The sequence below is a fragment of the Gymnoscopelus microlampas genome, assembly GCF_963454915.1.
Source record: "Gymnoscopelus microlampas genome assembly, chromosome: 7".
Taxonomy (NCBI): Eukaryota; Metazoa; Chordata; class Actinopteri; order Myctophiformes; family Myctophidae; genus Gymnoscopelus; species Gymnoscopelus microlampas.
In genome coordinates, this window is record NC_139944.1 from 13,431,041 (window position 1) to 13,444,395 (window position 13,355).

Here is a 13,355-nt window from a genome sequence, read left to right on the forward strand (position 1 = left end):
TGGAAGTCAAAGGGGCTTTGACCAGGCTGTAACCGTGCCCACATTTTGAGATATACATCCTATGATGTCATTAAGAGATACAGTATCTGACATCATAATCAATGTCATAGATGTCCGAGATCAACATTGGAGGCACGCTGTTCCCATGTGGATCTGTATGTAGATATCTCTCTTAGACCTGTTTCTTTTTCTGTTTTTTTTTCTCCTTACTCTCCCTCTCTCTGTCCCCCCCACACCCCCCCCCCCCCACCCCATGTTCCTTTCTTTCCTGGAAAAGAACAAAATGGAGCTTGCACAAAGACAAATCTCACCCACCGATTTACACCTGTAGACCTGTGATGTGACAATACAACGGATTCTGACTGATTTTGATTCTGATCCTCAAATCCACATGATTCCAATGTTCTTAACTACTTTGATTCCTCTACAAAAAAAGCTCCTTTTTCATATTGTCACTGTGGTTGTTCATTGTATGGTCTATTTTACCTCATTTTGCATTTCAGTGACATTAAACGTGCTTTGTTTGTTCTCAGCCTTCGATAGATTCCTTTCAGCTGGTGATGTTGCATCAGTCTGCCAGTAGAGGGCAGCACTTGACTACATTCTGAACAAAAGGGCAGAGAACATGAACAGTGGTGGACAGTAACAAAGTACATTTACTCGAGTATCTGTGCTTTACTCGAGTATTTTGTATGGGAGAAAATGTGCTTTGTAATTTGTACTTTTGAACACTTGAATATTTTTAAAAGCACATACTTTTGAACGCTTACATTTGTTGAGTACAAATTTGACCGAGCAACTCTCACTTGTAGTTGAGTCATATTTAACCAGGAGGGTGGAAAGTAACCTCATGTCCAAAACTGTTACTTTTCAAAATTCTAATTCAAAAATAGCAAAAGTAGCAGATCTACAAGCTCGAAACGCGTCGTGTTTCGCGCTTGTAGATCTGCTACTTTTGCTGCTTTTTTTGTGACGCTGTAGTATGATCAAGTAGGGCGTTAATTTACGAAAAAACACAAAAAAATAAAATATAGAGATAAGAGGTTTCAACGATATACTTTGACCACTGGGGGTTAAGTGCTCTGTCCACCACTGTGTTTGAAACAGTGTGGTATCCCATGGAGTTGGTGGTGCGGTGGTTCTGTTGATTAAGGTCTGTGTTGCTAAAGGTGTTTTCTCGTCCCCCAGGTCCTGATGTGGGCGTGGATGTGGTGGACGTCACCAAGCAGAGTGACGGCAAGATGAAGCTGAAGGAGTTTGTGGACTATTACTACAGCACCAACAGGAAGAAGGTCCTCAACGTCATCAACCTGGAGTTCTCAGACACGAGGTACATCGATTATAAATTAATAATTAATAAATTAAGACAATTAAGACAATTAATACATGCATACATAAATATACATACATAAATACTTAAGCAAATAAATAAATACAGTATGTCATCACTGTCGTGAAGTAACCTCGTATCTCCATATTTAAACTTTTAATGTTTTTTTTTGTTGTTAATGCCTTACTTAGACACATAGTACATTAGTACAATACAATGTTACAATGAATACTCAATCAATGAAAAGTATTAACAAAAGCTTATGACTAAGAAAGGAACCCGTGTTCCAGTAGATCAAAATGTAGTCATTATTTAATAATAACTACATTTTGATCTACTGGAACACAGGTTATTTTTTCCCCATTTCCTGAAAAGTAACAGTTTTGGACATACAAGGTTTCCACCCGACAGCATCGATATTGTACATTATTATACTACAGTAGAGTCCAGAACATTACCTACACAGTAAAATCCTCAGTGTCAAATGATCTATTGTAAACCCTCAGAGAGTACAAATCATATTTGCGTACTCTCAGGATTTCACAGTGTGCATGTGTGCGTCACAATTATTACATAATCGCCTAATCACAATTATTTGAGATAATCACAATTATAATAGTTTCCATGTTGAAAAATGTCCCTATATTTTCAAACATTTAATTTCTTTTTTTGGAAATAGCAGATCTACAAGCTCACAACGCGTCGCATCGCGACGCGTTGTGAGCTTGTAGATCTGCTATTTCCACTATAAATCATTTTTGGCAATTATAAAGTTATTATATATCCTATCATTAATTTATTTGTATATTTAATCTGTCATATCTGCCCTGCGCAACCTCAAAGCCTAAAAGCCAAACAGAAATGTAATCATTTGTATTCATACAGTTCCCAGAGTTCATCGTCAAAAAACACTATCAAATCTTTAATCGCAATCATTTGTGTGACATTTCCACAGGATGGACAGCATCGTGGAGAGCCCTCAGATCGTACGCAGGTTGTCGTGGGTCCAGAACTACTGGCCGGACGACGCGCTGCTGGGGAAGCCCAAAGTCACCAAGTACTGTCTGATCTGTGTGAAGGACAGCTACACCGACTTCCACATCGAGAACGGTGGCGCCTCCGTGTGGTACCACGTCCTCAAGGTACTGTATGTCTTCTCAAAGTGGGGTCTGGGCGGGGGGGACAGACGGGGTCTTAACCCTTTAAGACCTGAGGCGATTCTTTAAAAAAATCGAAATCATAACATTTTTTGGAAAAAAATCTAAAAAAAATGTTTTCAAGATTTTTCAAAAATAGCAGATATACAAGCTCATAGCGCGGCACTCGGTGCCGCGCTATGAGCTTGTATATCTGCTATTTTTTAATAGCCAAAGGCATCTAAAGTGGCACAGAAGCGTTCCAGGTATCAATGGGTTAAGGGGGGTTCCCCAGCAAACTGAGACAGCTTAAAGGTGCTGTAAGTGATAAGCTTTGGTTAAAACCAAAGGTTTTTTTTTATTATTAAAAAGTTAAAGGTCTATTGTGCTCATAAGCTCAACCTCCTGGACTTCCCCCCCAAAAAAACACACCTGGGGTGACAGGGTCTTTTTCAGTTGCAGCCCCCTCCCTTTGGGACCCACTCCCACCTCACATCAAAGCCTCCCCCACCCTTGCCATATCCAAAGCTGCCCTCAAAACCCACCTTTTCAGACTTGCTTTCCCCGCCTAACTCTTTCTGCCTCCTAGTCTTAGCTTAATGTTTATAGCCTTTTAACTTTTTCGCTCCCAATAAAGTTGTTTATTTTTTGTTGTTTCCTTTGGGTACTAAAAAAAACGCTATATAAGGCTGATGTATTATTATTATTGTGATAGTAAGTAAGTATGTCATTTCAGGAAAGAGTACCCATTTATCAGCTTAAATTTTAGTGTTCCAGTTCCCCAAAAAAAGAGCCCATAAAAGAATAATTGAAATACAACATGTAGAAATACTCTGTTATAAGAACACTTACTATATTCAAAATGGGACTACTGGATTAAAATAAGCCTTATAGTACCGAAGGTAAAAGTGTTCATTATGCAGAATGGTCCATTTCACATTAGTAATGCATTAATGTGTACATCACTTTAATGTTACAGCTGGTCAAGGTGGGGCTGATTTTAATGACTTAATGTGCTGCAGGGATTAACCTATAATAATACATCATTTATCACTTAATTTATGTTCTGTATTAATAATCTAAATATGAAAATTTAAGAAATATCTAAAGCTGTCAAGTGGAGTAAAACGTACAATATTTGACTCTGAGATGTAGTAGAGTATAAGTATAAGTATAAATATATATATATATATATATATATATATATATATATAAAAAAGTACCTCAAATCTGTACTTAAGTACAGTACTTGAGTAAATGTACGTAGTTATTTTCCACGACTGAGCTGAACTCAGAGAGTGTTTGGAGTTAAATTATCACCGAGGATTTTACTGTGTAAACAGGGTTTGTTTTCAATTCAATTCAATGTGTTTAAATTGGAACAAGTTGTTTTTGAAGGCCAGGAATGCGCTTTGAAGTTTGACTAAAGTGCTTCAAAATGCTTTTCTTTGAATTACTGTCTGTAATTTATAGACATAATAGGTATAATAATTTGAATCGTTACATGATCTTACGAGAACATGTCTTAATGCTAGATTTAAGGCTTTGGGGTCCAGAGACCCACAGCCCTAATGTAGCATGGTTTAATGTCACTTATAATTCTGTTCAATCGAGTTAACCACTTAAACCCCAGCGTCCTTATTGTGGGGAAGGCTTTCGCAGAGAATAGCCAATAGACAGGCTCACAAGGCGTCACGCTTTGTGAGAACAAGGAAGTGGATGTAGTCTTGTGCATCTTCCCAACAATACAAGTTTTTTTTCCGCTCAAAGCATAAACTGTCCCTTACTATCTAAAAGTATGTTTCAATGTTACCTATTTCTCATGTACAATGATGTCATTCAGACAGTTTAATTTAAACAAAGACATATTTTCACACCAGGGTCTATAGAACAGGACGCATGGTCTAATGCATTTTGGGGGTCAGTGACATGAAATGGTTGCTAAATGTTTTGGAATGTGTGTGTGTGTGTGTGTGTGTTTGTGCACACTACAGATCTGGTCCTTTAATTGTTATGTCCAGATTATGCACCTATTAGGTAGCTTGACGACCATGCAGTGTTTAAATGTAATTTAGTTAGCATATTATTTAGAAGATGCCAGTCCATTTGCTGACCTGGCATCCTATCGTTTGTATAGTTTCAATGTACAGATTATTATTATTTTAATATTATACTGTGTAGTCTGATGCTAGGTTCTTGGTTTACCTATGATCCTATTACTGAGGCACTACACTGTCTACGCATTTTATGTACGTGTTTACCTTGCTTACTGTAAATCACTCTGGATTAAGCTCTAAATTGAAAATTGTAGCCAGTGTTGCCAGATTCTGTGAGAGAAACAAGCAATCGGGCCTAGGAAAACCAGCCCAAAAGAAGCGACTATGGGCCACATGAGTACTTTAACATGTACATCAGCTATTTGAAAATAGCAGATCTACAAGCTCACAACGCGTCGCGATAACTTGTAGAGCGTCTATTTTCAAATAAAATCTTGCGGGGAAATTATACTGAGCAGATCTGGCAACCCTGATTGTAGCTTAGAAAGCCTGTACGAATAACCAAATCAATCAAAGTGATAGCTGTCAGTCATGCTGAGAGTGTGTGTGTGCGTGTGCGTGTGCGTGTGTGTGTGTCACTGCAGGGAGAGAAAATCTTCTTCCTGATCAAGCCCACCTCTGCCAACCTGTCCCTGTATGAGCGATGGAGGTCCTCGTCCAATCACACGGAGATGTTCTTTGCTGACCAGGTGGACAAGTGTTACAAATGCACTCTGAAACAAGGCCAGACGCTATTCATTCCATCAGGTCAGTGCAGCATGAATAACACCATCATGACACTATCATGACATGTTAATAACAATAATAGTAATATTATCCACCAGATCCGCCTGATCGGACGATAGGCTCCTCAATTCCTCAAATCTGCTATTTTCAAAAATAATTGTGAAAGATTTGGCAATTTGTCAATATCTTTGAAACATTGTAACTACAAAAAAATGATGGTATGTGGTTAACATGGGATTAAGGAATTGTCATGTTTTGTTCAACCGCAAAAAATTACACCTGGTGATTGCAAAATCATAAAATCATAAAACGGCTGTTAATTTGTGAAGGTTCTCTTCGGAGAATTGTGTCTACAGACATATATCCCTCACTACTCTATTGTATTAACATTACTCTACCTCACAGATTGGTTAAAATAACATTTTAGTCTTCAAAATAAGTTCCAGAGTGCAGCTTTGAGTATTGCCCGCGTTACAAATAGATTATGGATTTTACACTGAGGTTCAATACTGTGTATCTGTACAATCTCTAGCAGTATGTATACATGTGTGTGTGTGTGTGACTCACTTCTACATTTGATTTGTCTTTTTTTTTTTAAGGTTGGATCAATGCAATACTGACCCCAGTAGACTGTCTGGCATTCTCTGGACATTTTGTCCACAACCTGAGCGTGGAAATGCAAATGAGGTGCGGACATTCTCTATCATACACGCACACACACACACACACACACACACACACACACACACACACACACACACACACACACTGCAGTTGCATTTAGCCAATTCCAGTGAAGATTCTAAAGTTTGATTTCATAATTAATTTTGATGACGTACGTACTGTATGTAGAAGGACTTGTGTATTTTAGCCCTGATGACATGGCGTGTTTTACTTTGGTTCCTTGTTCAGGAGTTATTATTTAACCCATTAAGACAGGTAACGCATCTGTGTCATTTTAAGATTTCTTTGGCTATTAAAAAAACAAAAAGCGATTTTTCAAAAATAGCAGATCTACAAGCCGTACTATGAGCTTGTAGATCTGCTATTTTTGAAAAGTCGTTTTTAGAATATTTTCTTTGAACATTTGTAAAATAATTTGTCCCAGGGATCCCCCAGAAGCAAATATTTGAGTTACAAATGCTTGCTTAAAAATATATATATTCAAAGATTTGCAAAATAATCCACGATTTTTCAAAAATAGCAGATCTACAAGCTCATAGCGCGGCACTCTGTGCCGCGCTATGAACTTGTAGATCTGCTATTTTTGAATAGCCCAAAGAAATCTAAAAAATGACACACAGATGCGTTTCCCGGTCTTAACGGCGTCTCAACCATCTGTGAATTCCACTCAGACTGTTTATGAATTCTCGGCGATCTTTGGAAGTGGTGTCTGTAAACAGCCAGAGTTTAGACGTGATAATCCGTGGTTTGCGATGCATCATTGGAACGTCTCTGGGGTTTGTGTGTGTGTGTGTGTGCCGTTCTCTCACAGGGCGTACGAGGTGGAGAAGAGGCTGAAGGTCAGGTCGCTCACTCCTTTCCCCAACTACGAGACGGCGTGCTGGTATGTGGGACGACACTTCCTGGAGCGCTTCAAAGGTGAAACTCTCTCATTTTTCATCACCAATCAAAGACCCCACACACCATCACGTGACGTCTATTGAGTTCTCACATCCTTTACACCATTGGTTCTCAAAGTGGGGTCCGGGGACCCCCAGGGGTACTTGAGGGGGTTCCAGGGGGTCCCCAGCTAAATGATGGACCGGAACCAAATGGACCCTTATGGGTCTGTAACTCTCAGAGTTAAATTAACATTGATTTTACAATATGAATTGGGGTCCCAGAGATGTAAATGCAATTAAATGGGGGTCCGTAGCCTAATGCATGTCAAACTGGGGGTCCTTGAAATAAAAATGGTTGAGAATCACTGCTAGAGCCGTAAAAATCTTCTCTTATGGGGGTCCCTGGCTTATCTTTTCAAATGGGGGTCCGCGGGCTAATAAGTGTCAACTTGGGGGTCCTTGACATGAAAAAGTTTGAGAACCACTGCTTTACACCAACCTTTTAAGGCCGCGACCCCCCAAAATAATATGTTTTGATCTGGGGACCCCCCCACCCCCCACCCTGACAAGCAGTTCCAGTTCCACGGTCCCAGGTTTGATTCCCAGCCCCCCGGCGATGTGTTGAGGATGTCCCTGAGCAAGACACTTAACCCCAACTGCCCCACCCCACCCCGCACTCACTAGTTTTGTCATCCCACGATTTTGTAACCCTTTTTTTTCCCCCCACCCAGCGCCAATTGCCTATGTAATCCTGGGCGCTACTCTCCCTCTGCCAGCCTAGGGAGAGCCCAGAACTGAGCTCATGCTTCCTTCAATGCATGAGGAGCTAGCAAGCCGCTTCTTATCACCTGACAGGGGGGGGGGGGGTTCCCCGGTAGCATGTAGCGTGTGGAAGGAACACGTTTTTGCAACCAGTTCCTTTCCCCTCCATCAGGCGCCCCGGCTGACCAGGGGGAGGCAGTATAGAGACCAGGATTCACTTCAGCCATTTTCATCCTATCTTCATATAATTCGTCCTCATTAAAGCTCATTACTATGCGGAACCATTTTCTGTCTACTTGGTCTGTGTCTCTGAGGAGGGCTGTGGACAGTTCATAAACCTGCCTACCAGTGACGTCATCGATGGGGAATCCAAGCTAATAGAAACGGCAGGCTTTCTATTCCTGTAAAGTTGGCATGCTATATAATAGAAGCCATTGGTTTAGCATTAACAAAACATTTATTTAAAAAGTCTTGTTTGAAATGACCAAACCTCCTACCGTAGACACAAATGGTACCATTATTATTATAATGAGCATTAGTGAGGACGACCAATTATATGAAGACAGGTTGAACATGGGTGAGTGAAGTCGTCCTTTAAGACGCACTCGGCTGAAAAATGAATTTCCCCCGTGGGATGAAATAGGTCTAATTATTATTATTATTGTATTCATAGTGAAATTAGCAGATCAATTTGTGCTATTTTTAGAAAGAAATAACAATAAAATAGGGACGCCAGGTCGACAGTGGTTACATTTAACTTAGAAACGGTATAAAATTCGCATTGGGAAACGTGTGCACACAAAGTACTTCATAACATTTTGTATACTTTTTTTAAATATTGCAATAATAATGTGTGGTTTTCACAACTGGACTTGCTCTACACTTGACTTTTGTCACTGTTTAGTTTTATTCTTTTAATGTGTTTTTATATGGAACCTCTTATCTTTACTTAGCTCTCTGTTTACTCCAAACAAATCATGCAAACAGCAGGAAATACAAACGCGCTCTCTCTCTCTCTCTCTCTCTCTCTCTCTCTCCCTCTCCCTCTCCCTCTCCCTCTCTCTCTCTCTCTCTCTCTCTCTCTCTCTCTCTCTCTCCTCTCCCTCCTCTCCTCTCTCTCTCTCTCTCTCTCTCTCTCTCTCTCTCTCTCTCTCTCCCCCCCCTCTCTCTCTCTCTCTCTCCCTCTCCCTCTCCCTCTCCCTCTCTCTCTCTCTCTCTCTCTCTCTCTCTCTCTCTCTCTCTCTCTCTCTCTCTCTCTCTCTCTCTCTCTCTCCCTCTCCCTCTCCCTCTCCCTCTCCCTCTCCCTCTCTCTCTCTCTCTCTCTCTCCCTCTCTCTCTCTGATCATCATGGTGTGTTGTGTCGCGTGTCTGTGGTGCAGATGAGGAGGCTTGGGTGCACAGATATTATTTCAGTCATTAAACGGAGGAGTTCACAGATAATTAGCATCAAAAGGCTTGGCTGAGCAAGAATCACTTGCTCCATTACGAGCCTGTGTTTAAAAACTCCCCTCACATGGCTTTGGGCAACTGTTTATGTTTCCACGAAAACGTGTGTGTGTGTGTGTGTGTGTGTGTGTGTGTGTGTGTGTGTGTGTGTGTGTGTGTGTGTGTGAGTGTGAGTTGTGAGGGCCAAATAGCAGAAATACTGTAGACATTGTGAGGACCTGGTCCTCCTAAGAGAAACGTTTTTTGGGTTAAAAATGATTTGGAGAGTTTACAATTTGGAAAAGACTTGGAGTTAGAGTTTTCCCAATTTCATATTCAGTTGTGCGCCAATGTCACACACCGGAAAAAATAGGCGATCTACAAGTCCACAACTGCCTCTGACCGCAGGTTGCTATAGTTGGTATTTCCTTTGATCTTAGCCGAGTGACCTTGGGACATGGACCTTGAGTGTCCCTGTCGATGCCTGGATGCAGGATTCATTACTTCCTGTTACCTTTTACCTGTAATCAGTAATTAAGTACATTTACTTAAGCACTGCACTTGTACTGTACAATTTTGAGGTACCTTTAATTTATTTGAGTACACAAAGCGTATTTTATTTTTTCGATACTTTGTACTTCCACTCCACGACATCTCAGAGGAAAACATGTGTACTTTTTACTCCACTACAATTACTGGACAGCTTTAGTTACAAGTTATTGTGCAGATTCTGATTTGTTAATACAAAACACACTGTACATTTACCACTCTAGCACTATTTCATACTTCGGCTAGTCAAAAATAGCTGATCTGCAAGCTCACAACGCGTATCAAGCATAGTTTGACACCAATACATTTTTTACTTTTACCCCGGTAAAATTTCGAGTATTTTATTGCGATATTGCTACTTTTACTCGAGTAAACAATGTGAGCGCGTCTTCCAGCACGGTGCCTGGAGGTAATCCATTAGTATCCATGTAGTGCCTGTGATCACAGTGCGCTGTAATCAGTGCTGATTCCACGGAGGCATTTGGTCCAACGCAGCGCACCCCCCCTGAACGGCCTCTGGTTTGAAGAATACCTTTCATGAGCTGACAAGACTAATCAGATAAGCTGCTGATTGTTTTCTATCATCAAAACACCATTAAAGGCGGAAAGCCACATTAAAAGTGCATTCCCATAACTGGGTTTTTATGGTCTGAACCGCTTAACTCATTCAGACCAGGAACGCATCTGTGTGTCATTTTTTTAAAATTTCTTTGGGCTATTCAAAAATAGCAGATCTACAAGCTCATAGCGCGGCACCGAGTGCCGCGCTATGAGCTTGTAGATCTGCTATTTTTGAAAAATCTTTTTTTTTTTTTGCAAATCTTTGATTGTATATATATTTTTAAAGCGAACATTTGTAACTCAAATCTTTGCTTCTGGGGGGTCCCTGGAATAACATATTTTGAGATGGGGGTCCGCGGCCAAATACATATCATTTTGGGTGGTCCTTGACATGAAAAGGTTTGAGAACCACTGATTATAGCGACATACTTAAAAAAAAAAAAAAACTGTTAAGATTTAGAAAACATTTGTAGAATCCCCAGAAGCAAAGATTTGAGTTAAAAATGTTTGCTTTAAAAAAAAAAAAAAACATATTCAAAGATTTGCAACACATTTTCATGATGTATTTGATATATTTGCTATTTTTGAATAGCCAAAGAAATAAAAAAATGACACAGATGCTTCCCCGGTCTTAATGGGTTAAAACTTCATTCCCATAACTGAATTCTATGGTCTGAACCGCTTATTTCGAGAACAGCGAGATCCTCAACAACTTTTTGCCGTGTGGGTTCTGAGGGTAGAGTTTGATCTCAAAGTCGGAAACAAAAAGGAGGTAAAAAGATGAATCTCTGTTCTTATTGTCCAGAGACACAGCCTTGGAGGCCCTCCATCCACAACCAAACCGGAGGCCAGGGGAGTTTTTTTTTGGACGGCGCTCGCTTGTTTCTCGTCCAAATAAGTTCTGTTTCGGCTGCTCTGCGTCTCGAAACAGAAAGCGTAATTATATCCTCGAGCAAATCACCACTATTACTGATTGTCCGTGAAGTCGTTTGGTTTTGACGTTTGACGAATGGGAGCCAGAGAGTGGCTCGCAGGGAGAGGGCGCTGAGTGTCTCACTCAAGGACATGCTGAACGTTGGATAGAAACTTGGCGGTTGTTGACGGACATGTTCGGCCGCTTCGGGGGGCCCTATAACTACCAGTGGTGGGAAAAATTACTCAGATATTTTACTTAAGTAAAAGTAACGATACCACGATATAACAATACTCTGTCACAAGTAAAAAAGGCCTGTGTTCAAAATGTTACTTGTGTAAAAGTATAAAAGTATTGGCATCAAAATATACTTAACCATTGAGACCTGAAGCCGATTCTACATGTCTCCTAAATCTCAACAGTATTCTCAAAAACGTATGTTTCTATATCAGTGGTGCTCAATCTTTTTCATGTCAAGGACCCCCAAAATTATATGTATTTGGCCGCGGACCCCATCAAAATATGTTGTTCCAGGGACCCCCAGGAGCAAAGATTTGAGTTTAAAATGTTCGATTTAAAAATATATGTATTCAAAGATTTGCACACATTTTCACGATTTTTCAAAAATAGCAGATCTACAAGCTTGTAACGCGGCACTCTGTGCCGCGCTTCGAGCTTGTATATCTGCTATTTTTGAATAGCCCAAAGTGTAAAATAATGCTTTTTAGCTCAAATCTAAAAATGACACAGTTCCAGGTCTTAATGGGTTAAGGTACCAAAAGTTAAAAGTACCAAAAGTTAAAAGTACGCTCACAACACGTCGCGATGCGACGTGTTGTGAGCTTGTAGATCTGCTATTTTTAAATGTCTATGTATAAAATAGGCCTAAAGTGGTTAAAGTATGTTTTATAACATAATAATTAATAGATCTGCAAAGTAACTAGTAACTAAAGTTTTCAAACACTTGTAGTGGAGTAAAAGTACAATATTTCCTTCTGAGATGTAGTGGAGTAGAAGTAAAAGTATTGCAAATACGCAAGTAAAGTACAAATACCTGAAAATTGTATTTAAGTACAGTACTTGAGTACATGTACTTTCCACCACTGCTAACTACCAGGCCGTCCTGGGGCCAAAGTGGCCACGCTCCAGACCGTCTTGATAATATCACAATGCAAGCTTTTACAGTTTAGCTTTATTAGAAACTTGAACGCCGCTCTGGGAGAGATAATACACATACTCTGTGTCATTTCTTTATTTTAAATTATTTTGGTTTTTCAACTCGGTGCTCTCCACTTCTACAAAATTGCTTCACAGCAAACTCTGAGTGTTCGTTTAACTCTGAAACCCCCTTAGAGTTGAACCAACCCTCAGGATTTTTGATCTGTGCTCATATGATTAAGATATTGTTGGACTAAAATATTTGTGCTTTTGTTGCAGGTTTACACAAGGCTAATAAACAACCGGCTCCCTACTTGGTACACGGTGCCAAAATCATCAATGGAGCATTCAGGGCATGGACAAAAAAACAGGTGAATATACTTCACGCACACACGCACACACACACACACACGCACACACGCACACACACACACACACACACACACACACACACACACACACACACACACACACACACACACACACACACAAATCCTCAGTGTTTAAGTGATATAACGTTTATTGTTAAAAAGGTTAAAGCTCTATATTCTGATAGTAATCATTAGTTTGTGTTCAGTAACAGGGCTCTCCCCGTCTCTCCAGCTCTTTAGTAAACACACAATACATTTTTTCAGCTGGGTTACATATTTCATCCAATCAGGAAAGAGAACCCCACAAAGATCATTTATCAGTTTGTGTTCCGGTTCCAATTTTGTCTGCAAAACGTTTTGTGTCGTCACTTCCAATTTGACTTGTTTCTCCTGTATCCTGTATGAGTTCCTACAAAGACCTACAAAGACGGGGAGACCCCTGTTACTGAACAAACACTCTGTAGAAATGATTACTATCACAATGTAGGGCTATTTAACACTCATTTTAACAAGAAAATATTAAGTTATCCATTTGTAACTCTTCAGAGTGTCCAAGTGCCAATTCTCAGAGTTAATGTCGTTAAAGCAAACAATGACCATTGTTGTCGTCCATCCCTACAGGCTCTTCTAGAACATGAAGATGAGCTTCCAGAGAACATGAAGCCCACCCAGCTCATTAAAGACCTGGCCCGGGAGATCCGCATGTCAGAGGTCTCTCTCTCTCTCTCTCTCTCTCTCTCTTGCTCCGTTCTTTTGGCATCTGAATATTCCATTGTGAAGACACGTAAAGTTCAGAGTGCCC

General features: G+C 40.2%; 1 protein-coding gene across 3 annotated transcripts in view; it reads left to right on the forward strand.

Moving 5' to 3' along the window:
• phf2 (PHD finger protein 2) overlaps positions 1 to 13,355 on the forward strand; it is a 49,899-nt gene that overhangs the window by 16,489 nt on the left and 20,055 nt on the right. For all 3 annotated transcript variants that reach the window (XM_084062225.1, XM_084062227.1, XM_084062226.1), the window contains exons 5-11: positions 1,189 to 1,330; positions 2,286 to 2,472; positions 5,108 to 5,270; positions 5,849 to 5,936; positions 6,745 to 6,851; positions 12,462 to 12,553; positions 13,175 to 13,264. In XM_084062225.1, coding sequence (XP_083918351.1) covers positions 1,189 to 1,330; positions 2,286 to 2,472; positions 5,108 to 5,270; positions 5,849 to 5,936; positions 6,745 to 6,851; positions 12,462 to 12,553; positions 13,175 to 13,264 — 869 coding nt within the window. The remainder of the gene's footprint in view (positions 1 to 1,188; positions 1,331 to 2,285; positions 2,473 to 5,107; positions 5,271 to 5,848; positions 5,937 to 6,744; positions 6,852 to 12,461; positions 12,554 to 13,174; positions 13,265 to 13,355) is intronic.